The sequence below is a fragment of the Coccinella septempunctata genome, chromosome 8, assembly GCF_907165205.1.
Source record: "Coccinella septempunctata chromosome 8, icCocSept1.1, whole genome shotgun sequence".
Classification (NCBI taxonomy): domain Eukaryota; kingdom Metazoa; phylum Arthropoda; class Insecta; order Coleoptera; family Coccinellidae; genus Coccinella; species Coccinella septempunctata.
This window is the reverse complement of record NC_058196.1, coordinates 24596291-24624145: the sequence shown is the minus strand read 5'-3', so window position 1 is coordinate 24624145 and position 27855 is coordinate 24596291. Positions and strand designations below refer to the sequence as shown.

General features: G+C 35.8%; 1 protein-coding gene across 1 annotated transcript in view; it reads left to right on the top strand.

Moving 5' to 3' along the window:
* LOC123319374 (microtubule-associated protein futsch) overlaps positions 1-27855 on the top strand; it is a 107236-nt gene that overhangs the window by 61716 nt on the left and 17665 nt on the right. Inside the window, exon 2 of the mRNA XM_044906292.1 lies at positions 14708-14806. Within this exon, the coding sequence (XP_044762227.1) occupies positions 14708-14806 (99 nt within the window). The remainder of the gene's footprint in view (positions 1-14707; positions 14807-27855) is intronic.

The window sequence follows — 27855 nt, the reverse complement described above, 5'->3', positions numbered from 1 at the left end:
AGCAGCTTTGACAATTCAAATCATCAGTCAACTTGCTCCTTTTCTATGAATTGTCTAATTTAGAATCTTTTTTCAATCTTGTTTTGTCTGGTTCAGTGAAACTTGGATATTCAAAGAGTAACAGTGAATCTTCTTCGGATGTGTTTCTTCTTATTGGAGCTCAGGCGTCAAGTCCTACAGACGGAGGACTGATGACCATAAATGATGCTTCTTTTCACTATCTTCGTTTTGACTTTTCCTCCTATCATTTTATGGAGGCTTCATCTCATTCAGTATTGTGATCTTCATCCCAAGAATGATAGGATAGATTTGTCAGTTGATTCAGTCTTTGGTCTAAGGATTGGCCTTATCGATTTGCTGGGGACTTTGACTGTCGGCAAAAGGATTGTCCAAGAAAGGCTTCAGACTTTATTTTTCTTACTCCTAAACTCCCCATTATGCAGCCGCCATCTAGAAAAAAGTGAGTAAAGGAACTTCATCCGGCGGAGCCAGAGGAAACTTAATCAACAACAAGCATTTTCCATTTCACCCTATCCACATTTCCACGGAACGAAGGTCGTTAGTAACCTATTCTGTTGCAATTCTCGGACCTGAGCAACACACAGCATAAATCAGGAGTAAACATCGAACTAGGAGTTCGAAGGAGTAACATGGGGTCCTTTTTTGTATCAAGGCGATAAATTTACGCTTTATGGGAAAACGTCAGACATGGATAACATTTGCAAAGGGATCCGTGGTCTCAGACAATGAATTCGCTGATGCCCTTATTCGGGTGATAAATAGGGCCAGGATTTCGCTGGAATCAGGCGAGATGGGGTTCGCTTTTTAGAGCGAAATTAAATGCGATCGACGAGATGGTCGTATTTAGAAGGGAAATTAGTGGATTCTGATTATTCTAGGAAACGATCGAGAAGAAAAAAGGGGAAAACCTACGTGTTGGTGGTTGAGAATCAACCACAGCCGGATATGATGCTGAGAGAGGTTGAAATGAACTTCACTCAAAGTTGGTCAATATCAGTCTGATTTAACTAATACACTGCGCAAAAAAATTAACGCACATTCTGAAAATCTCAATTTTAATGAATGTTTATTCTACATTGACTTTATAACTTATTTTTTATGTTCTCTCGGGAAGGTTTTGAACGAAACAATACACATTAAATGGAAGAAAAATTCAGGATTTCACCGAATCTTATGTGAAAGAAGAGAAATGAACAATTTTCAAAATACTGAAATGCTGATAAGTGATTCAATACTTGGTATTTTCACCCCTTGCGTTAATTACAGCTCGGCAACGACGGTTCATACTCAAAATGAGTGATCTTAAAATGTTCTGATCTAATCCTTCCCAGATTTCTCCGAGTTGGATTCCTAAGTCATTAAGGTAGCTGGATGATTTTCTGAATTTCTCAGCCTTCTATTGAGGTTGTCCAAAAACTGCTCAATCGGACTGAGATCTGGACTTCTTGCTGCCCATTCCATTCGAGAGGCTTCAACTTCTTCAAGGTACTCCTCAGGTACTCCTGAACGATGCGCGCACGATGGGGTTTGGCATTGTCGTCCATAAAAATGAAATTTTCACCAATGTATGGGGCAAATGGCACTACACGTTCTTCATGAATGTTCCTTATATACTTATCAGCATTGATAGCTCCATTATCAACGACCACTAGGTCTGTGCGAGCAGTCAAAGATATTCCACCCCATAGCATAATCGATCCTCCACCGAAACCAGTAGTATTCAGGAAATTGCACTGAGCATATCTTTCATGTGGACGTCTGTATACAAGGGAACGTGGATCATAATGGTAGAGGCAGAATCTAGACTCATCTGTGAAGAGAACTCTTTCCCAATCGGCCTCTTCCCAATGGATATGCTCCCTCGCAAAATCCAAACGCGCCCTTCGATGGGCTGGGGTAAGAGCTGGGCCTCTTGCCGCGACACGAGGCCTTAAATCATATTCTCTGAGGCAATTTCTTATTGTCTGAGTGCTAATTTGCACCTCATGAGTTTGCTCAAGCTGAATTTGAAGGAGGCGAGCGGTTGCAAACCGTTGTCTCAACGAAGAAACTCTCAAGTAACGTTCTTGAATAGCAGATGTTACCCGTGGTCTACCCTGTCCTGGTCTTCGGACATTCTCACCTGTCTCCCTGAATCGCTGCAACATTCGGGACACACTTGTATGGGAAACTCCAAACCTTTCTGCAATTCTTGTGTATGTCCACCCTTCTTCTCGCAAAACTACCGCTTGGGCATATTCCTCTTGGGTCAAATTGCGTGTTTCGCGTTGCATAGCGATCGAGTGTAGAAAATCAAACGAAAGAAAAACTATTGATCACTAGAATTGATCGAGAACAACTGATTTTAGAATGGAGCCAATACATTCAAAATCTGATATCATCTTCTTTTATTCCTGCTGGGAAAAAACATGTGTATTGAAGAAAACCGTTGAAAGTGGATAACATATGCATGCATAATTCTGATAAAAATAATTATCATTGAGAACACCTTCAGTTGTAGAATAAATTTGAGATTTCCATAATGTGCGTACATTTTTTTGCGCAGTGTAGATGATTTCAATAGAGATGACAAACTGCGACATATAAGAAAAATTCTCGATGATTGACAGACGAAGAGTTCCTTCTCCTGCCCGCAAAGTGCCGCTAGAGACTGGGACAAAAAACGCCTGACAAACTCGAGTCAGGCAACACTATTCACGATCGTACAATAGTGTTGTTCCTAAGTTAAAGGCTCACTTATCTTCTATACATTTATTGAGACGAAGGCTTTAAGATTTCATAATTATAACCACATATTGATTTACTCTATGCATCCATGAATTTCCCTTCCTTCTCGAGACCTAGATATTCTAGTGGACTTTCCACCCAGTTTGAATAAAGCTGATAGTTGTTGATAAAAATCGGCTACACAAGAAAGAATGAAGGCATTCTCCAACTTATTCAATCGCTAGATCATTCTAATTTTGAGCACGGTAGACAGGATATTTCAATTTTCCGCTTCTTCCAACGTTCTGAAACAAAATTTGCCTGCTCCCTCAAGCTCCTAAGACGCTTCCAAGTGCTCTCCATAAGACTATTTTTCCATTTTGTTTATTCTGGCGAAGCAAACAGCGTTGGCGGCTGGCAGCGAGGCCTGATCGATACCGGAAAAATTCGTTTGATTTTCCCCGGAATTTCTATTCAATCCATTTCTCATATCTTCGTCGAAGATGAAAGTGGATATGGGGCGTACGCTGAAGATGGCCTTTATAATGGCTCCAAAAAGCTTTACCTAGAGGCTTTTTCCAGGGCAATCGTCCGCTCGGATAACTCGATCCATGTAGGAAAGAAGATATCGCAGACATCATTTGTGAATTTTTTTATGAAATTCCGCAGATGGTTGGATGCCAATGAAACAAAGGCATCGTGAGCTGCGAGTGATTTGTTAAGGAAATTGAGAACATAGCTGAGGGTTGAGGACGGATATTTGAAACCTTATTTTGGGATTTATGAGGAATTTACATGGCCGAGCTCCAATTGAATTAGCAAAAAAAAGAAAAAAGGGTTCCTTTTGATCTCAAAAATTTACTGTTAAGATACTTGTATGAGTCAAAGACTCACCTCGTACAGCTTAAAAATCCATTTGAGCTAGTCTTAAAAGTAAAATGTGTTGAATGAAGAATCATTAAAGCAAATGGATCACTCGAACCAAAAAATTGAGAGGATCGACAACCTTCGAAATCTACATGTCTCAAAAAGTAATTGAACTGTAGAAATATTAGGAGATGTTGTAGGTTTTCTTCGTAATTGAAAGATGATTATTCGATATTTTGATAAAATGTAACTGGCAGGAAGACTTCGGTCGATAGCCAATTGATCCTTTGTATCAATAAAGTTATGTTTCTCTCTCTTCTCTTCTGAAACTGAAGACAAGTGCATGTCTAAGACGAGCCCAAGGTTTCCCAAAAGCTTGAGAAACGAAGAAGAAGATGGAACTGAAGACAAGACGATCTTCTACTGTTTTTGTAGCACGTGGTCTACCACTGGTTTTTTGGGGAACAGTGCATCAGTAGTATCTCCAAGAAAATTGAGATCGATCATAAAATAGTAGAACCATTTGCACAAAGCTAGATTCAAAAAGAAGTGCCATATGAATTGACACAAAAAGGAAAAAGCATAACCGATCGAATTTCTATCAGCGAAGCTAAAAGGAATGGAATCGAACTATTTCTTAAACGAATGGTAATTTGGTGATGAGAAATGGGTGATACACAACAACATTGTGTGAAAAACACTCACGCTCAATCGTTGGCCAAGGACCAGGAAGGTTCTGTTCTCCATTTTGTGGGAGTAGAAAGGAATAATTTATTCTCAGTTGCTTCAATTTGGCCAAACACCGATTCAGACCTCTACTGTAAACAGCTTGACAGTTTGAAGCTAGCGATGGACCAGAAATGGCCAGCAAGAGACCAGGACAACTCTAGACCACACACGTTTATAGTGACTCCTCAAAAACTCCAAGAGTTTAAATGATAAGTTTTGATACATTCAGACCTGGCACCAAGCGATTAGCATCTTTTTCTTGCATTGTAAAACTTCATTAGTGATAAGAAATTGGCACCAAGAAAAGATTGTGAAATTGATTACAAGAGTTTTTCGCTAATAGGGACAAAGACTTCCATTAGAGAAGCATTATGAAGCTTTGAAATGGCAACAACTTGAAGAACAAAACGAGACGAGTAGACCAAATCCGAATGGCTCCAATTTGATGTTAGTGCAGACCAAATATGTGAAGCTTTTTTTCTGTCCAAACACGCTGCAAAGGTTCATCATTCTCAACGTCGAAATATTTCAAACGAGAATTGTGAAAAAAAATTTATATGTATGTAATTACAATTGGTTTGTCAAAACGTAAGAAAAGAACATACTAAAAACAGGTATATTATCTCATCTAATATTTCAATGATCAAATCGAATCTATTGGAACTGAAATGTCTAGTTTCTATCAAATTAGTCACTTTCAAGAATTTCATACTGGGAAACACATCTTCGGTCGTAAAACTATATAAAATAGTTGTATAAATTTCGAAAAGAGCCTTCAGATCAAAACTCCAACACGTGCATCGGAGTAGAGTTACTGGGTGCCTGAAAAATATCTGAAGTTACCTACATATCTCCATTAGCAAAGTGCCAAAATGGGTCATTACTTCCAACAGCTGAAAAACTTAATCATCGTTCCCGAAGCCAAATAAATCATCCAAACTCCGCCATATCAATCAATCTAAAAAAATAAAAGAGAGAGCTTCAACTCCAACCGTATTTATCTTCATTCAAACACGGCAGAACAGAAAGAAACACAACACGTAATATTTTTCACTGCTGGCCCCAATCTGGCGACAGTGATGGTATTTGCTCTATCTGAATCATGAACTTGTAACTATCGTATAAATAAACAGTTATTTTTGGAGATGTCGACCTTACTCAACCTTCCATAGTTTGAGTTCGTTTTATTATTAGAACGAAAGTCAGTAGTCAGTAGGTGTTATGGTAGTTTTCATGTCGTTTTTGATGTAATCAGCGTCTGCCAAATTCACCACTGTCAAAAATTTCTAGTGTTCCCATAAGAGAAGATAAATTCTCAGTAAAGATGAAAAATAAACATCAATACTCAAATAATTTACACTTCAATCAGGAACAAATAGGATAATTTTGAAAATACGAAATGTGAAACAAAATAAAAAAAACTTAAATTAATAAGTATAACTGCGACTGTAAAACCTCCTGTTTTGATGATCTTACCCATCAATATCAAATTTTTTTGTCCAGAAAACTATAAGAAGAATTCTACTAGTTATATTGTCACCATTGCGATTGTTATTAGAAGAAAATTTAAGTGAATATGTGATTTCAAGAAATAGATAATAGAGAAGATGTCAAGCAGTTATTGATGCACTTGGTGATTATTTCTAGTGAGTACTGTGAGTAGAAGTATGAATTTTTGACATCATCAGATGATATAATGTCAACGATATTTCAGATATCGTATTATTTTCAACTACATAATTTCTTCTCAATCTTATTATTTCAACCGGAAAAACTCTACCGGTACGTTATCTTTATCAATATTCCTAATGGAAATTGGGTTTTTCTGAAGAGGAAACATAGATTCATTCAATTTGCTTAACTTTTGACCAGCAGTTTACCTGAAGTCGAAGCTAAATGTTAAAAAAAATCGTACCAAAGTCGCTTTGATCAGTCACCACTGTACCATGAAAATTCTCCATTCAAATTATCAAAGAGAATGAAATTTTCGGTCCAGCTCATCTTGTCATTGGAGTTCATCCAAAACACCGAACTCTTAAATCCACAACTTCAACTCAAACGTACTTACCGTCTATAGGAAAGTTCCTGTCACCTTCTATTTTGTTCAGGTTATAATGGACAGAATTGATGGGCTGTTTCTCCGAAGAGTATTAGCAAAACTTCCAAAACTCCATAGAGCGCAAAGTCCCAATACAGTTTTGAACAAGTGGATATCTGCGAACTCAATATTCCCTCAGGAATGTCGAAGAAGTATGAATTATTGTCGCAGTTTTCGCAAAGTCCTTTGCATACAGCATTATTGACGTTTCGGAGTAGATGAAGTGGATATCTTTGTTTGACGATATTGAAATGAGGTACTTTGAAAGCTTTCCTGTTGGTTGAAGAGGTTTGTGTGTGTTTGAAAATGTGAAGAGTATTATAGGGGTGATTTTTTACCATCGACGTTTTCCTGCTTATCGAATTTAATTATATCTTTCATTTCCATAAATGTTAACATTTCATCAATTAATCAATCTTATTATGTTAAACTTTTATCAATAACTGAAAATAGTATATTTTCACAATTCCAGGTAATAAAATTAGTTACATTTCAATTATACTTCAGATAGAGTAGTTATTTGTGCCACCTGTTGGAATTATTTTTCGTATCGATCGTATTTCAGTGCAACTCACTTCGTTTGTTGTCGAGTTACAAAAAATAATGTTTCCTAATGTGTTTCACACATTTTTTTTCCTAATTTTGGATAGAATGTGACTCTGACTTCAAATTCAAAGAACGTCTATTGAAGCGTCCCTCGTAAATTCATTGTCCTGTAAATTAGGAGATATTTTTTGGTTTGTTGCTATGGGAGCAAGCATCATTTCATCAACAGTTGCGAAAATCGTTACTATTTTCGAAACGTGTTAGAACGTCAATGAGATGAGATTTAAAAAGTGTCAAAATTAGGAAAATATGCGTTTCAGTGAGTTCCATGTTCCATAACACATTTCTTTTTAATCTTGAAGCATCCTGCAGTTCTTTTTGGTAGAATTAAAAGAAGCTTCAATTGAAGGTATCTTTCAGATCTAGGATGTCCTTATGTTCTTCCAGTATAATTGGCATTGTTTATAATTTGTTTCAGAGAAACAAAATTGCCTTCAGAATAACTAGCCAAATCTGTGACACTACACATCTGTGGATGTTTCAAAAAGAGGTGCATTCGATCAAAGTACCTAATTTTCCGAATATCACAGATATTTTCCATTTTTGAAACATCAAATTACTAGAAAACGGCGCATTATAGGAGAAAATATGACGAATATTTTTATTTTACGAAACGTTCAAATATTCATCAGATAGCGTCCAACTTAGTTTCAAGTGTTTGAATTTTTTGTATTTTTATGGTACGTAATGGTCATAACGAGAAAACTGGAAGATGTGGGTGATATCCTGTTTTCGAAAAAGATTCATCAACTAAATGAAAAACTATATTCCGAAATTCATTTCATTAAACCGTTTGTGAGATAGAACTAAAAATAACTTTTTTTTATGATTTTTCAACAGCCTGTAACTTTTAAACCGAGTCGATTCGGAAAAAAATGGTGAAGAAAAAAAGTATTTCCTTCAACTTCAAGAATTTACTGTTGAAATATTTGTACGAGCCAAAGACTCACTTTTTATAGGCAACAAAATTGGAAAGCTCAACTGAATCTTTTTTTTTTTTGAGCATTGAACTAATATTCCAATGACTGGTGAAGGATTTTTAATCTGAATGTTTTCATAAACCAATTGAAAGCTTTGTGTAGATGTTTGTTAAAATCGCTTGGAAAGTTGTAAGTTGTAGTAAAACAGAAAGATAAGAAGGGGAGCTAATGAAGACGTGGTAAAAAGCTGTTCGGGTGGATTAAACTTCCTCAAGTTTATTTCTGCTAACCCTAAGGGATACTTTCAGGAGTTTCTCATACACAACGATCTGCGAATCTGTGAAAGACAATTTTTCCCATCCTTTTCTCAACCACTCACGAGAAAGCTCAGTGCAGCTTTTCCGGTACAACAACCATCAATTTTTCCAATAATACTCCGCAACAACGCGGGACCTACCCATCAAATCGAGATCACAACCGATATGGCTTACCTACGTCTCATCCTGAGATGAAAATTGTCAGCGAAAATGAACTTTTCCGATCTGGTAGATTTCATCGGTGATTAGCGCAAGCACTACCGATATTTCGGAAGATTGGTGGTGTAATTGGAACTTGGGATTGGGTTCGAGAGCTTTACAAGGTAAAAAAGAATATAATATAATATGATAGATGTTGAGTTTTACAACAAATTTTGAATATCCCATTTTTTATGCATATAGGATAGTTGCACTGAATCTACATGCTGAAAAATTCCATATGTAGAACCATAATCATATTCTGCTCCACTCAGACTCCCATAAAATGTGAGAGAGACAAATCTAATTGTCTGTCTGGTCTTAAAAGAGTAATAGGAAATTTCAGCGTATTATTCCTGTTCAAAAGGGGGAAATTTCCCGCAGAAATGGAATCACTTTGGCGCAATGCCCATCTGCAGTGTTGCCAGGATACAGAATCGAAAGAACACTGACACCCTACGGAAGTTTTTGCAATCTTACAAAGAAATAACCACTGTTCCCCTTATACAGGCGGCAGAAATTGAAATATAAAAGTTGCATCCCTTATTTCTGTGAAAATTTCCTGAAATTAGCGAAATTTTCGCGACATCGTCCCGATCTGTTCCTGAAAACTCGCGGAAGGAGACGAAACGTCGACTCCAACTCCGCGCCACCGTGACGAACGGTGGTATTGACCTACGCGTTGCCTGGATACCGGACTAGTAAAATAGATCCAACAGCCCACTGAAATAGAAAACTGTCCGAAGTCGTAAAAGATCTGTTTGAATTGAGCTTTGGTCTGGAAATTGCCTTTTTCATTCGGCTTCAACAAAGGCTTGGATTACCGTGTGGAACAATACTCCTTTTCCGTCGGAATTTTTTTGTTGTTTGATGCCCGTATATTTTGCAGAGTGGACTAATGAAAGCTGCCCCTGAAAGAACATTCAACACAGATCATACGCCAGCTTGAACAATAGCAGAGGCAGAAGGTGTTTATCTTTCGTTAGCTTGAATTGCGAACGTTTGGGGGAAACAGTTCTGAAATTAAAGGAAAAACAATGGAGGCGGCTAGAAAAGTTTTTATTTTGCATCATTTATTTACCGACACCTTTTTCAGAATAATGGAACTGGAATAGTTATACCAAATCGGTATTGTAGATGGCAATTGTAGATTTTAAAAGTAGTTGACCTCCACTGCGACCTCAAGACCTCTGTTTTCACTGCTATGTCATCTACACGTAGCCATTCAGTCCAACTGTTCTAATGAACTCCAGTATATAGAATGGCTTCATCAAATATCTCTTCTGCAAATATCTCGTCCAAAGAATTTTTTTGCGATGTCTACAAATGCTGAGACATTCTGTCATCAGGTGATCTGGACTTTCATCCTCCTCCCCACAGAATCTGCACCCAAATTCTGCTAGGCCTATTCTCATTAGGTGCTTCCAAGGGTGACTAGGTTTAGGATATTCCTGCTAAGATACAGATAGGTACTTCTTAGATCCCGCAATGTTAATTGTTACAGTCTCAGACGAAATTCTGTTTCGATTTTTTCCTTCTACTGATTCTATCATCACCCGTACCTTCCTTGGGTGTTCTTAGGATTGCCTCATGTGGTAATCTATTTATCACCAACTGAAGAAGAGTGAGAACTGTGATGACCACCTGTGTCCTAGTGAGGCACGGTCCTAATAGCTTCAGTGAGGCTAAAACCTTCGAAGGATTTTAGAAATTTAAGATTTCCCAAATCAAAGAATCCTTCAACCAATACCCCTTCGCGTATGTCTGATAAGGACTTGAACAGCTTCCGGATGAATCCTTTCAACGCGTTGGTATCATGACCCCAAAACTTCAAGAGTATAAACTTTCGTCAAACACCAACAAACCCTAAATTCGCTCGACGTAGGATGTGTTCGCGTGATGCTCTCGTTTCATTCGAATGGAAAATTGAAATGGCACAGCTCACGAGTGGAGTCTTTCACGTCATTCCCTGGGGTGTCAGCAATTAGAATGGAATGGAATTGTTGTTCAATCCCTCAGAGATTCCGAATTGCTGAAATTTGGGCATTGTTCATAGTCGTTCAGTTCGAAAGGTACGAATTTGGATGTTTAGCTGAAACTCTTTTTAAATAAGCAGAGACTGCTCCACTGCAAGTTTTTTATCACGATTCGTCTAATACTTCTTATTTCAGCACTTTCCTGCTTTCTTTGCTCCAACGAAACTTTGAGTTCCCTCATGATCAACTCTACAAAATATCTTTCAATTTAATTAGTCTTTATGTTAGTGGAACTCCAATTCTTTGTAATTGTGATGTCTATGGTTTGTTTGTTATATATTTTCTTGGAAAAAATTCACTGAAACAAGTACAGCCAACTACCAACAAGATTGATTAGGAAGTTGAAAGTTAATAAACTTAATCCAAATTACACTTACAGTAATCAACTCATTTCGAGGAATATTATTCGAAAGTAATGCCTTAATTTCTTGATTTTAATGATACAACTCATTCGGATAAAATTTCAGATAGTTTCAACTGAAACTCGTATCATTTAGACATGTAGGTACTGATACAGTTTGAGTCCTCTATTTTGAAATAAATTCAATAGATGAAAGACGTGAGTTTTTATGGCTTTTTCTAAGATTAAAAAAAGAAATTTTAATGATGATTAGCTAAGGAGATAGGACAAGTACAGAAAATGAAATTCATCATTCATTTAGAGAGAAGAATCCTGACTCGCCACACATATCGCAAAGTACCTACCTTAAAATATTCTCATTAATATTCGCTCGATACAATGCTACTCATCTCGCCTATTTTATTCGAACTTCTGTCGGATGAAATTATACAATTTTGGGAGTATTCAATATCATCAGAAGTATAAAATGTTCCATTCTAAAATATTCAGATGACACAGATCTACTCAAATACATATAAACAGGACGCCTTGCATATATGATCAAAGGAGAGTATAATCAATAACTTTTCCATATTGGAAGAAAACACTGTCCGGATATACCGGTCTAAAACGCGAAATTTATGTATACCTACATCCATCAGCGTCCCTGATATATTTCGACTTGCCCCTAAAGGCGCAAAGGTCAAGGGGGTCCCAAACCTGCATTGCAGCAGTCTCAATTACGAACCTGGCATAAATAGATTTCGAATTGAATTACACGTAAGTTCTCTAGTTTGGAAGTTGCCGTTTTTTTTTGGTACGTACAGAGAGCCGAATAGAAGTTGTATACGAGGAGAGCAGTGAGGTAATGCAATTGGAAATTCGTCAGTAGAAACTTGGTCCTTTGAAGTTTGGGGGGATATTTCAGTGAAAAACTAGGATACTTCAGATATTTGTAAGAATAAACTAATTCAGGATTAATACCAACAATGATAGATTGCAATGCGGTTACTTTTTTTTAACTGAACCCATCTTTTTCAGGATTTTTTGAAGGTCAGCTTTCGAGTCGTTTATCTCTCAATAAAAATAACCGTAGATGGACATGTGACACAGATTCTGAAAGAGCAACTCTTCTAGTAATAAATCTGAGAATTTCATCCATCTAGGTGCAACCGTTCAGTGATTTTTAACAGAACCCAGCTTTTTCAGGATTTTTCGAAGGTCAGCTTTCGAGTCGTTTATCTCTCAATAAAAGTAACGTAAAAGGAAATATGATACATATTCTGAAAGGGCAACTTCTCTAGTAATAAATCTGAGAGTTTCATGGAGCTCGATGCAGCCGTTCGGTCTTGATGATCATTTCATTGATTCCATCTTTTTGGAAATTTTTCGATAGTCAGTTTTCGCGAGGTTTTTCTCTCAATAAAATTAACCGTAGATGGAAATATGATACATATTCTGAAAGAGCAACTCTTCTAGTAATAAATCTGAGAATTTCATGGAGCTCAATGCAGCCGTTCGGTCTTGATGATTATTTCATTGATTCCATCTTTTTGGAAATTTTTCGATAGTCGGTTTTCGCGTAGTTTTTCTTTCAATAAAATTAACCGTAGATGGAAATGTGATACATATTCTGAAAGAGCAACTTTTCTAGTAATAAATCTGAGAATTTCATGGAGCTCAATGCAGCCGTTTGGTCTTGACGATTATTTAATTGATTCCATCTTTTTGGAAATTTTTCGATAGTCAGATTTCGAGTGGTTTTTCTCTCAATAAAAGTAACCGTAGATGGAAATGTATTCATATTCTGAAAGAGCAACTGCTCTAGTAATAAATCCGAGAATTTCATCCATCTAGGTGCAACCGTTCGGGCTCGACGATTTTTCAAGTGAACCCATCTTTTTCAGGATTTTTCGAAGGTCAGCTTCCGACTCGTTTATCTCTCAATAAAAGTAACCGTACATGGAAATGTGATACATATTCTGAAAGAACAACTCTTCTAGTAATAAATCTGGGAATTTAATTAATCTCGGCGCCACCGTTCGGTCTTGATGGAAATGAAAAAAAGTAGGTTCGATGGACAAACAACCCAGAGAAATTTTGGTTTAAAAATTTTCATTTGGGGTTGCTAATTTCATACTTTCCGAATTTGCATAAATGGATTTCTATGGTTCTGGAGATGAATGAATGAAAAAATTGGGAGGATAAAAGTGGACTTAGGTTGGCAAGCGATCTTTACCATTAAAAATACGTTTCTGCAATTTGGGGCTGCTGCTCAGAAAATGAACCGAAAAGAGTTCTTTTTCGATATCTCTAAAACGGTCCCTGGACAAATGAAAAAAAAGGGTGGACAAACATGGACCTACGATAAACAAACGACCCTGAAATTTTCGTTTCAAAATTCGCTTTTGAGGGTGCCAGTTTTACATAGCTGTTCTTCAGGTCATGAAAGTTTTAGCGGCATACAGACAGGAATTGAATTCTGAATTCATTTCATTATATTTTCAGACAAAAACTATCATCACAGTTCTTCAGGTCAATTCATTACTCGAGTAACAAATTGGCGAATGTGCCAGTGCTAATTTAAACTTGTTACATAGGGTGTTTCGATGGAATTACATATAACCTCAGCTGAACTTACTTAAAATTCAATTTCAAATTCACAGTTTTTGATTATTTATACGTTGACATGGCAAAACTACATAGATCGTATTTTTCCTTGAAAGATTTCCAATCACTATGGAATTAATTTAAAAAAATTTCTTCTGATTCCACTTTTTTCACAACATTTTCAACGTAAAACTATCGTCCATTGTACCATCCCTTTTATGTGATAATAACCGAAACCCTTTGTACCCTCAAGCCTTAAATATTCAATGAATTCAATTTCGCATGAACTATTCATTTTTCCACAGGGTTCAAGTTAACCAATTAAACTGCGGCTGAACACACAGTCTCTCTTTAAATTTTTAATGTTTCATCTAGCAGTTCGAGCTCTGTGTAAACTGGTTAAATAGTCTCCTAAATCATTATGTGGAAATTCATCGTCGCATAATTTTGAACGATGCTTTGGTGTTTCAGAATGCATGGCTACCTTTTAAACTTTTTTAGCGAACTTATCAATAAATTTCCTGCTGCATCCGAAGTTAATATTATGTATTGTGTTTAAGATTTATATTCACGAAACCTTGACTTGTATAGAGATTTTTCTGACTACCATCTTATTGAAAAAATTTGACAAATATGAGGTTTGTTATATTCATTAGTACCTACAATCTCCATTATCTATGGGCTTTAGTTATGGGCTCAGCATTGAATTTTTCAATCCATCCTCACTGCTTCTAAATGAGTACCTAACACCACATGAACTTTCTAAGAAATTAGCAATGAACAATTGAATATAAGGTTATTTATAGCTGTTCATGTATAAATGATTGTATGTACGTGAAAAGTGGAACGATTCTATTTCTTTCATCATTCCCTTCAGGAGAAATATCTCAATTTATTATTCTCGAGTTTACACTCGATTTCAGATTCTCAAGCCCCAGCCAAAACGGCACCATTTACATAAAATCCCAAGGAGAATGCAAGCAGGCTCTTCTGCTTTCCATATAAAGTCATTTTCGTTCAAGTCAACGGAATACTGTATGCAAATGTCATTTTCAGTACCTTGTAGAACGGTTTTACATCACGTTCAAGTTGGAAGGAATATAAATATAACAGCAGACATCTCTATGAATGTTGCAAGAGGTGAAGGAGCTCATTGAAATGAAGGAAACTTATTTTGTGTGTATTGATGTGATATAAATGTATTTAATTTCGTTTTGCCAATTATTTCTACTTGATTGATTGCTATAACTTTTTTCCAGGCCTCTTATCATGGAATGTGAATGACTGCCTTGTTGATTTAGAAAAAGAATTGACCATAGTAACAGAGCAGGGATTAGAAGGAGAAGAAGCTAGATATGGTGAGTTTTTATTGACATTTAAATAAAAGTGTATGACAACTAAAATACACCCAATGAGTTAGTCGAAGCAACAACTATAAGTCACATATTACTTACTTTCTCTGACAGTGAAATGCTTTATTTTCACAAGAGGAATGTCTTTTCTGACTCTTCTGTGTTTCGGGCATATTCATTCATTCTGAGACAACCTGTATATCATATTATACTAACGCTCCATGGCAGACTAGGCAATACGGAAAATTAACAACTTCTTTACCTTTCACCACTTACGTTATTCAGCATTGCGAGTGGTTGAATGAAGTCCTCACAGGATGTTCTTCAATTTCCTCGAAACGTCAAAGCCATCTGCTCCGAATGGAGTGTTTTTACCTACGCCTCACTCATATCGCTTAATTGCTTTTCTATGTTGAGCAGAGTTCGCTTATAATCTCAATTTGAATTTATAATAAGCTTCGAACAAGAGCAGAATTAAAGCGAGTTCATAACTGTTTCAAATTATTCCTTTTCGAGGATAAGGCTTTAGGTCTTGGATCAATATTATTGTGCTACAATTCGGCGATGTAATAATGTTATAATAATGAGGATTTTTGACCTGGATAAAACAGATCTAATTGAATTTTAATACGTCGCTTTATTTTCCAACATTTCTACACTGAAACCAGCCAAAGCCTCATGAATTTTCGTAGTATTGAAATATAATATTATAATTGGTATTAAAATTCTGTCTATCTTAAAAATATTCTACGTTGAATAATCTACCAAACCTATCTCTCATCCATGTGAGAATTTTATTATGATTACAAAACATACATTGCAGTTTATGAAATTATTTTATGTGGAAATTGTGATATTTGGTCTATCAGATAGAAACAGATTCAATCAAATGAAAACACCCGGATAAAATTATAAGCTCATGCGAATGTTTGTTCTATTGTTGAATTCAAAATCAAAAACCCAAAAGCTTTCAATCCCATAAATTCTACTGTGTTTTAATCCCTTCACAGAGGGCTTTTTCATGAAGTCCATTAATTTCACTTCAATCGTTAATTTAACTTCAACGAGACCAGTATAATTGATGTGGATCTGTCTGTGAATTAACTAGATGAAAAATGGAATAACGGTGCACTACATTACATTCCGGATAGGTACATTTGATCAGACAAATCTTGTTGTCGTGCTGGATAATGAAGCTATTCCAACAGAAGATAATTTATAAAGGCCTGAAGTTAACACAACTCAAAATCGGACATAACGTATACGAGGATATATTGAAAAATTCTTAGCCTACTATAAAACCAAACAAAATTTCAATGTCAAAATATTTTATTACTCAACATATTCTCCTCTTAATTGGATACATTCATTACAACTGACCTGCAACGTCTCTAGACCTTTCAAAAAAATGTTTCTTCTTGCTCTGCAAACCAGACCTCCACCCACAGCTTTTATTACCTCCTCGATGGAAGAAAAGTTACGACCTTTTAAGTTTTTTTTTCAGTTGAGGATAGAGATGATAGTCAGATGGAGCCACATCTGGTGAATAAGGGGGGTGTTCTAGTAATTCAAACACTAAATCACGAATTTTTTGCATGACAACATGAGATTTGTGTGCAGGGCCGTTGTCCTGCAAAAAAAAAACACTTTGGATAGCTTTCCGCGTCTTTTCTCTGGAATTTTTTCCCGTAGATTGGTCAATAATGTCGAATAGTAATCTCCGGTTATTGTTCTACCCTTATCCAAAAAATCAATCATGATTACTCCATGGCAATCCCAGAAAACTGAAGCAAGAACTTTTCTAGCAGATTTTTGGACACGAAACTTCTTAGGTCTTGGAGAACCAGAGTGTTGCCATTCCATCAATTGTTGCTTTGTTTCTGGATCGTAGAAATGTACCCAAGTGTCATCCATAGTAACAATTCGTTTTCAAATCGAGCACAGATCGAACGCGATGCTTCTACCCTTGCACGCTTTTGGTCAACATTCAAACATTTGGGGATCCATTTTACAGCAATTTTTCTCATGTCCAAATTGACGTGATTTTGATGAACGCATTCGTATGGAATATTCAGTGCCTCAGATATCCGTTTTAGAGCCCAATTCGATGGTCTGATAAAATCATGTCATGAACTGCATCGATATTTTCGGGGACTGACACAGAAACTGGCTTTCCCTATCGGTCATCATCTTCAATGGAAAATTTCTTTTGAATCTTGCAGTCCAATTTTTCACGGTGGAAATTGATTACCAAGGGTATTAAGCATATCTTAGTAAATCTGCTTACCTCTTAACCCTTTTACATACAGGTACTTGATTATGGCTCGATACTCCAATTTTTCGATATTCACAATTTCGGTGGACATCTTCTTTATTTTAATTCATTGCTTAATTCTGGTTTACTTTTTGTATGAACTGATCTAGGATAACTATACATTTATCAATACATCCTCGTACATGTTCTGATAGTTGAATATCACAACGGAATTCAGACTGTAACATGATAAAGAATGTGACTGTAGTCCCTCAAAACATTCCTTCCTCAACTACTCAAACTATGCATTAATAATGATGGAATTTCATGTAAAGCTATGAACATAATTTAGTCAATCCGATATCCGCAGATTAATTTCAAATTACCTAATACAACATAATGCGGGAATAATTTACATTATTAGCCCATTTTCATGTCAAGCTAAAATCAATATGGAAATATCAGTTCAGTTGAATCTTAAGCAGCGAGTTGAACTGGCCAGACTATTAAATAAAATATATACTAAATGTTTCTATCAAAGATCGCATACTATTTTAATAATATGTAACAATATTTTATTGATCTATTTATATCAGAAAAATTGATCTTTGTTACATGTGTAATTTTCATAAATATTTCCAAACACACTTTATGGTATTGAAGGTCATTCAGAGAGTGCTCTTTGCTCCTTTGGTTGCAAAGGCAATAGACCCAATTACCTAGCAACGTCTACAACATGTTGGCTGATATACAGGCCATTTGAACAAATATGGCCTTTCACGTACACGCTAGGTAAAAAATCTTTCCCCTCCTAACATTCTGCTTTCCAGCGGAAATGAATCTCTTACAAAAGATCGAGCACGACTGACCATACTGAAGTACCCTGACATTTAGGTCATTCTATCCCGGGGGATAGAGGGCCATTAGCGTAACATATCTCTATGCTGAAATTGAGCAATTTGAATTGTACCTGAGCACTTTTATGTGGCGGAACCAAGGTTGTGGAGAATTGGAATAATTTGGAGGGTTTATTGGTTTAGGATGAAAGGAATGGAGTTGGAAGGGCCAAATTCCGGGAAAGAGAAAAGCTGTTAAATATTAGACGCTCGAAGTAATGACGCTGTTACAGTTCTGTGTACACCGAACAGAAAGATCAACTTCGGTAAAATAAATATTTGCCCGAGCAATACACTTCGGATGTATGCAAATATTTATTGTAGCACAATTTATGATTTTATCGGGGAAAAACCTGACAAATCTTCTTTTTTCACTTGGATTTATTAAGCGTAATCTGCAACAATGATAATTCATTCTCACTGGTGCAATGATTAGAGATAGACAGTAAGTAAAAATTAACGCACAAAATTAAATAACGAATTCATCACCCATATGAGCTCTGATATTATTGTTTATTCTCTTTGTACCAGAGTTACCAGACTTGAACATAACCCATTTACCAAGGGTTTCATAAAGCTTGATCGGGAAAACAACGCTTGATTAATGAATTGACGTCAATTCGTTTTCAATCGATAATTCAGTAATGATCATTCAAAATATCATTCTCGCCTCAAATGATGATGTTCATACAACCATTCAATTATTCTCCATTGCTACCTCTTCAATATATTCACAAATGAAAAGGTTTCAGTGATTTCGTTCAGAACTTAGAATATAGAATAACAGGAAGGAGTATATTGCTCATTTCAATTTGACCGGAATAGAGGAGAAATATGGCCGACATATATTTCCGTTTCAACAGTGGTGTAGGACAATGAAGTTTCCAAAAAACTAGCTTCAATAGTCAGTTGATTCTGATTAATCAAAAAAATTAGGAAAGTACTGACGTAAAGTCAGAAACTTTTTCACGCTCGTTCAAATTGATAATAATCAAAGCGGAAATTCACCCCGCCTAACACTGCCTGGCTATATACTTAATGGTATTAAGGTCTATGACTTAACATCACCTACGCCCATGGAGTGTTATTGTCATGGGATAACCTTGTTATGTCATGAAATTCAGAAACTCATAATTAATACCTGATATTCAGCTTAAAAAACCACCTACCTATGAATTATTCACGCTAAAATATCCAAAATCCTTATTTCCAGCAAATTTCAAGAATCCAAATTACCAAAATTAAGTTGAAACATCACTTTGTTCATTTGGCCACAGATAACAGAATCATTTGACTTCCAAGTCTGCCACTTTTCAAATCAGAACTTGAAAGACCAATATGGCCGTTTCCGTCGCACAATTCCTGTCACATTTATTCGAAAAAGCTCCTTCCTGATATTCTATGTTCTAAGGTTCAGAAAATCGAGTGACTGCCAAATCGTTGATTGAACAATCAAAGTTTTATGAAAAACGCTGTTAATCCTGTTGCCAAGTTGACAAACACAGAACAGTATAATGACAACAAATAACAAGATACCCTTCAGAATAACAAGCTATAACTATGACACTACAAACACATCTGTAGTGTGTTATGTTTTTAGGTTAATTCTATGAGTTTTTCAAACAGGCATCTAGGCAATTTCGAATTTCAGACGAGTTGTTCATTTTTTTGGTTATCCAACTATATTAAAACAATGTTTTATACGAGAAAATATGAAAAATACTTTTATTTTCCAAAACGGTCACATACATGGTGAGTTTTTGACTCGTAAACATATTTTAACAGTAGATTTTTGAGGTCAAAAGGAAATCTTTTTTCCTATACTTCTTTTCCGAATCGGCTCGGTTTGAAAGATACAGGATGTAGAAAAACCATAAAAAATTATTTTCAATTCTATCTCACAAACGGTTTAATCGAATGAAATGAATTTCGGAATATAGTTTTACATTTATTTGATTAATCTTTTTCGCATACAAGATATCATCCACGTCTTTCTCATTATGACCATTACGTACCATATGTAATGGACGCTATCTAATGAATATTTGAACGTTTTGTAATATAAAAGTATTCTTCATATTTTCTCGTATAATGCGCCGTTTTAGAGTAATTTGATGTTCAAAAATAAAAAGTATCTGTGAAATTTGAAAAATTGGGTACTGGATACAACTCTGTTCAAAAGATCCACAGATATGTAATGTCATAGATTAAGCTTGTTATTCTGAAGGAAATTTTGTTTCCCCAGGGGTGGCATAGCTCATTGTGAAAGCTCAAAATTGACATATCGGTTTATCAGGGTCGAATAAGAAAAAATGGTATAGGAAAACAGTGTTTTTGACCCTGTACACATTAGCAACCGTTCAACTTACTTTAATGAGTAAATCATTCCATTCAACCAAATCGTTTGTGAGATATAACGGAAAATTGCATTTTTATGGATTTTCAAAAGTCTGTATCTTCTCAACTGAGATTAATTGTGAAAGATGGGAAGAGGTAGAAGTTTCTTTTAACTTTCTGTTGAAATATATGTACAAGCATTGAGTATTGATTGACTCAAAGGTACAAGTCAAAGACCCAACCTGTAAATAGATTAGGATAGAGGCTTGCTGGACTCATAAATGTTTTCTTTCGATTTTAATTCAGAATATTTAGAAGCCTGGAAATTAATAAACCTCTCAGTGAAATTCGAAGACAATTCACATGACATAATATTCTTTTGTTCTTCGCTAAATAGCCTCAAGCATTCTCGACGTAGAACCCATTTCAAAAGAAACGAACACGCTGCGGAATCTAACTTCCACGTCCGAGAACTCAAAACCGAACAAGATTTTCGCCGAGATAAAATGAACGGGCGTCACATTAAAGTAGCTCTCGCCGAGTAGCACTCAAGGCGAGTTACATAGGAGACGCGTTTACCGAAATCGATGGGCTAAACCCCTTCACGAAACAAGCGAAAATAAAAGGAAAAAAAGGCCTTCTAGGGAACTGCGCCAAGGTATTGATTCGGCTTGAATTTCCGACGAAGAGCCAGCGAAATTTTTGTGAGTAATTCGACCAAAGTTATTGCCATCGGGGGGCATAGTTCTTCCTGTTTTGCGTCTGGAAATGCAGCCGTAAACTGGGGCGGTGCACAATTCCAGACGTGCGAAGAAGAGATGGAATGGTATAATATATTCGTGTACAGAAACAAACAATACAATATATAAAACTTCAGGGGAAGTTTTCTTCGTTCAAACGTTAAGAAGAATAAATTTTGTCGAGCGCGAGTGTTTGTAGGGAATACTTTTCCATTCGCGGTTTGTATTCTCCCATTCTCCTGTATATCCTTTGTGTAACCTTTTTCCTGTGAGGGAAAAGAAGTGGTTTTCATTGATTCCGTAGTTGATTATTCGTTGGAGCGAGAAAAGCTGACTTCCATAAGAAGTTTTTTAGAATTTTCCACATCTCATTCAATTCTATGAGGCTTTTTCTTTTTTTCTTTTATCCCCAGTTATTAAATATGAATACTTTGAAGAAGTAGATTTACGCTGCCTGAAAATAAGAGAGAAAATTTATTTTTCGCTCTTGAATCAAATTTTCAGTATTTCTGTACAGGGTGTCCGACATTCGATGTCAAGTGAGGGAATCTCGGAAACTAGAAAAGCTAGAGCAAAAAGAATAACACATTTCCAAGCTTTTTTCAGAGAAACAAAGAATGGTGAAAACCGTAGTCTACTATAATTTTTCGTTTTCGAGTTATCAGCAAAAATGAGATTTTGACGATTTCGAAATTATGTAGAAAAAATTTTTCGTCAGTAAATTCTACCTGTAAAAATGCCTAAAAGATTCAAGTTTCACATCTCTAAGGCCAGTTTGCACCAATCCCCCTTAAAATGAGTACTTAACTAAGCGTAGTTTAAAGTTAATGGACGCTTAATTTTATTGTCAGTTGCACGACTGCGGCTTAACAGAATCTTAAGTAAGGGGCCCTTAAGTTTTCATATCTAGTGATATTTCAGTTTTTTATTTTGGTGCAACTTCATTCTAGTCTAATAAAGCCTTTTCATTGGTTGCCCGGTTGCCGATGATCGTTGTCATTTCATTAACCTAACTTTATTTTCCTGTCAGTGAGTGTCAAGTAAACTATTATATTATTATCAAAGAGTGACAACTTTTTGTTGATGAATTTGCATTATGATTGATAATGAAATGGATTGTCAAATAAAAGGTACTTGACGTTATTTGAAGCAGTTCTGCAGCCAGTTTATGAGTTCAACAAATTATTTTAGGTTAGAATCCCGCCCTTAAATACCTAAATGGTCATTGCAGGAGCGCTTAAATTTAAGGCTAGCTTTAACCATTTAAATGTCACTTTACAGTTGGTGCAACGTAATTTAAGGGACACTTAACACTAAGTGCGTTTGGTGCAAACGGGTCTAATTTCAAAGACAAAAAAGTTATGAGAAACGTCAAAATCTGAATTTTTGCTCATAACTCAAAAACGAAGGATCGTAGGAAGCTACAAATTTCACCATTATTTGTTTCACTGAAAAAAAAAGCTCGGAAACATGTCAATGGTTTTGCTTTAGCTCTTCTAGTTTCCAAGATTCTCTCACTGGATCATGCGAAGACGCATATGTTTGCATATTACAAACAGACAAAACATGGTCCTCATGTAACTTTATGTCCTTATTGCAAAAAACCTATTTCTTGTTAGCCAATGTTATTTTTATGTTCCGTTTTTTATCCAGTTATTCCTAAAAGAACACATCGATAATACAGTTTCAGGTAACTAAACAAAACCATGAAAGAAGAGAAATTCATACGTGATCCCTATAACTTGGGCAGTCCAAATAAATAATACCCTAGGTAAAAAACTAATTTAAACTAATCCATTATTCCCGAGAATATGAAAAATATTTTTCCTACTTGTTTTTGTCAGCCTCCATCTCAGCATCCTTCCCCTTTGCAAATCTAATTATATCACGCCCTATCTACCATCTCAGCTCTGCCGCTCCCCGTATTATTATTTATAGCTACATTCTCGGAATGAAAAACAGAATTCTCTGCTAACTTATACATCCATCTGATATGCATCCATATCTCACGAGAAGGGCAATCTGATCCTCGTATTTATTTTGGAGCTCATAAAAAATATTGGGTCTTCTGAGAAGAAGCCTTCCTACACGTATGTCGTGCGAATAGAGGCATCCCTAATGGAATTACAAAAGCGAAGGCATCATTGTTTATTCAATAAAAGTCAATATAAGTCGGGATAGATTCAAGATGGAGAGGAAGACTTTATTGGAGTTTTCTAAGAAAACTGAGCCTGAGTCTGAACGCTTACTCATTCATGATTTGGGATGGAGGAAGAAACTTCCACAGCTGATCTTCGTGAACTCGATTCCCAAGCAGAAAATATTGTTTTTGATAGAGAATTTGTAATCGTTGCAAATTGGCGAATGCTCTACTAAGTTTTAACGTCTTGCTGTCGCTCATATTGATTTTCCTGTTTATTAGTCTAAAATTTGCAATCTCTCACGTGAGAGATTATTAATATCAGCTCATGATAGGAAATATTTATACCAAGAGTATTCAAAGGTCAGGATATTTGATTCATATTGTTCTCATTATTCTTTAGAGGCAAAGGATTGCACAGAAAATTTTAAAGCAATGGGTGGGCGGAATACATGAAATAAATATGATTCATATTTTGGAAACTATTGGAGTTAATGTGTCGTTCAATTCTCTTTATGTTTGCTGTTATGGCGTTCTGAAGTTGGGCATCCTTTCTAGAATGGGACCATTACAAACCATCTGGAAAAATTGTATTCCCTTAGTGCCCCCTGTGGGAGATATAAAACGTATGATAAGAGATGGAAACACACAATAATCAGAGGTCTTAATTCAGCGGTTTCGAATGGAACTCATCCGGGTCGGTTTAATTAAACGGCAATAGAAAGTTTGCAACTTCGTACACTCCATTTCTGCACGAAAAGCATAGGGTCCCTAGGGTCTAACCACAAATTGATGAGGAGGATAATGGAAAATATAAGCGGGACATAATTGGCGATACTGAACAACTGAAAAGGACGCGGGCTGACATGAATATTTTACCAGCATCTGTTGGTTATTATTGATTATTATTCCGCTTGCAAACCGATGCTATATACAGGGTGGAGAGACCAAAAGCCAAAAAAGAGAGATGCCACTTCATCCCCAAAAATTTGAGAGTTTGGTGTACCGGTAGATTCGGGTGACTTGGGACAGTCCTGTAACTTGGGGCAATTACCCCCCTTGCAGATTTCTTTGTTTTTTACCATTTATGAGTGAAGGGACAAACTTATAAGATTGTGCAGCGTTTTCTCGGTTCTTTTAACAATTAATTTCTGTCGAGTTTGCTATGACTAGAGCGTTTGAATTGCCAGGAAAAATTAACGAATTCAGCACAGTAAAAGCGCGTTTTTTATGGCCCTTATACTTTCTAGTGTCCTGTACATGTGTTTCACATTGTGCATGTGTCATTCTTTTTTGGATACGTGGCATATTGGGATATTAGATATGTCATGAAACATGGTTGTTAACAAATGAAACTGCAACACGGATATCATTAATTTATTTTGTTGTTTCATAGGGTGACTTGGGACAATGCAGAATAGATACAAGCGACGCATTGACAGCAGGAAATATGCCAATTTTTCGCAGGATAGCATTATTTACGTTATTTCCATGAAGAAATCATCAAAAAATGAAATAAATCAAAGTTTCCTTGTTTTGTTCAGTTTATTTACATTTGAGTTGCAATATATTCACTTCCTTTTAATTTACTTACCGAATTTCAACTATATATACACAAATTTTAATTCTTCAAAACTATACACAGTCCCAAATCACCTATTTCATTCGAGAGTTGAGAAATCAATAGGTTTTAACTTGTGTCCTAAGCCTTCCAAATCGGTGGGTGACTTGGTACCAAATTTCATTTTTTTCAAAATTTATATCCGAATTCTGAAGCATGGTAGAGTCATTCGGGGCAACTGTGCGCACTTTTGCCTTTCAAGCCATACCCTGTTTCAAATGTTGAAGATAGGAAAATTAAAACATATTCATAAGATAGAGAATTTTCTAATCTATAAAAAAACATCAAGAAGAAAACAAACAAAAACGTTTTCTTTCCGCAAAAAAGAATTTAATAGAGAAAGTCGGAGTGCGTTCACTTGCCCCGTATTGCGGGAAAGTGTGCGCACCCTCACGGGGTAAGTGAACGCAGTGCTTAGTGAACCACACAATCAAAACAAATTACAAAATAATGTCATCAAAATGTTACAATATTAGAGAAATGCTGTTTATTGTCAATACAGGAGCGCCTTTTTACAAGCAGTGCTTCATTGTTCGTGCCACAATTCTTGGTGAACACAACACTTGATACATTCAACTGTTGGTGGCTCTTCATATTTTTCTGAACAAATAGGACAATATTGATCGAGTCTTAACCAAGAAAATCAACAATGTCATAATTTATTCCTCACTGAACTAATACCCATGTAATAAATAAATGCGCACACTTACCCGCCCACACTTTCCCCAGTAAGCCAAAATTTGAATTGACGTTCTTATAGAGTTGAGCAGCTAAGAGAACTTAAAATTTTTTATTATATATGTAAAGAAAAGCGTTATAATCGTGAAGCTTTTCTTAAATATTATATTCGTGTTACCTGGAATGGCCGAATTGACACTTTAAAATAAATTTTGAAGTTTTTCGAAGCGTCATAATAAATAGTTTCAGAAGATTGAATTAGAGGCTTTAAATGTTGTTTCCCTCTATTGTTTCAGGTTTGTTATATTGTGAGTTTTGATATTGTTAATAAAGATTCCCTCTATTGTTTCAGAGAAACGCAATTGAGTCTCTATTCATTATATATATTTAGATTAATATGCCCATGATCGAATAAAATATTGTTTAACACTGAGGGACTCGGAACTTGGACCTGGCAGAATTTGTAGAGATGCTAAAAATTAACAAGAAAACTAGTGAATTTGATTGATTGCAAATAAAAAGTTAAAGAAACGTGGCACGGCGCACTCCTATGAAAAACTAATATGGCGATTCTGCGCCCTTGCTTCACCCAAATGAACCCCTCTTTCATACATTGCATAGTCGAGATATACGCACTGCGCACACTTACCCACTGCGCTCAGTTACCCCGAATGACTCTATATATCCTAATCAAGAGTCTGAGTCATTAGGCATATTCGAACCTGTTTTTCAGATAAAAATAGGTTTTGAAAATATGACAAGTTGAATTCAACAGTCGTCCCAAGTCACCCGAATCTACTGTACATTATCAATCCCAGAGACTGATGTGACTTTTGCCTATAGCCTTATTTGAAGAATATATCTTTCATATACCTATTTGTGATTTGGACAAACTGAAGATTAGAACCATTGAAGAAATTGATTAAATTAACGATGATCCTTAGATTTCAATCAAATAACGTTTTTTGGAGAACAGAAGAGGACAATTACTTTAATTATAGAAACTCATAGAAACTCATCCAAGATCTTTTCGTCCTATGAAAAGTCGGTTGAAATTTTCACGAAGAGTTTTTCAAAACTCCCCAGATTGTTTTTATTCTTGTGATTTAACTAAATGAAAGAAATACTTTTCACACGTTGGAAAAAAAAATTCATACAATATTACGAAATATAGTTGAAGTTATCAATGTTATCAAGTTATAAGCATAAAGGGGTCAAATAAATTACCCAAGAAAAAAAAACAGCTAGATAGCTTTGTACTTCACTCGGTACTTCATAATAGAGGATTGAAACGAATTTAAATTAATTAAGAACGTTAGGTATACTCTCGACGAGTACTTCAACATTTATATATTTATTTATTCATATTTATATACCATCAAAGATCCACAAATACGTCAATATTTTCTGAATAAGATGTCTACGTAAAGTTTGTGAATGTCTTCCACTTATTTTTATAATTATTGATGTACCTACGACCTACATCCTTATTGTCATATCATCTGAAATGAATATAGTTGTATATGCATTTATATTTGCACCTTATTATTTATATTTCTACTTCATGAAAACCAATATATTTAGGCCACCAGTTTTACACCGTATCCTTTGAATATCATTCAGCTAGTCAGCTTTCTAGTCATTTCAAATTCATAATATTGGAGAATAGTAGTCAAGGACTACTCTTTCTCCAGATGGATCTACCACAAAACGTACTTTCCAGCAATTCCCTCTAGTGAACGAATTTTCGACTGCGAAGTTTGATAGGGTCAGCTTTTATACCGCAAATTCAATTGGGGTCATTGGGGATATAACTCAGCATAGCTTCCCCATTTCGAATCGAAATGGATTGAATAAAGTTTGGTGATTATCTCTTATCTGCAGAATTCTAATTATTGAATGACGCCACGAAAATTCAAGTAACCATTATGGTTGAAAACTTCAGTGAAGATCATTTCGAGTAACCGATAATGAAGATAAAATGAATAAAAAGCAATTTTCCTCGATAAAGTTTCAAGTGGGAACTTTCAATTCGATAGTTATTTCAATTTGATTCAAAATCTCCCATGTGCAAAAATTTTCTCGGACACTGTTTCATTCAATCCACTAAGAAAAGTACTTGTGAAACAAGAATGGCCTCCAGATATCCTTTTTTATCCCCAATGCCACTAAACAATGAAAGACTCTGCAAAAGCCACGTCTAAAACAAATTACGTTTCGATCATCCCAGATAAACAGGTTCAGCCTTAAGATAAAGAATGAATAGCCGACAAAATAATCCTTTTAGCTGGGGAACGAGAGAGCGCCGATATTGAAGAGGTATACAAAATTGGACACACAAAATTGGAGTTCGTGGCTGACACACAAAGGGCCAAGAGAAGTGGATAAT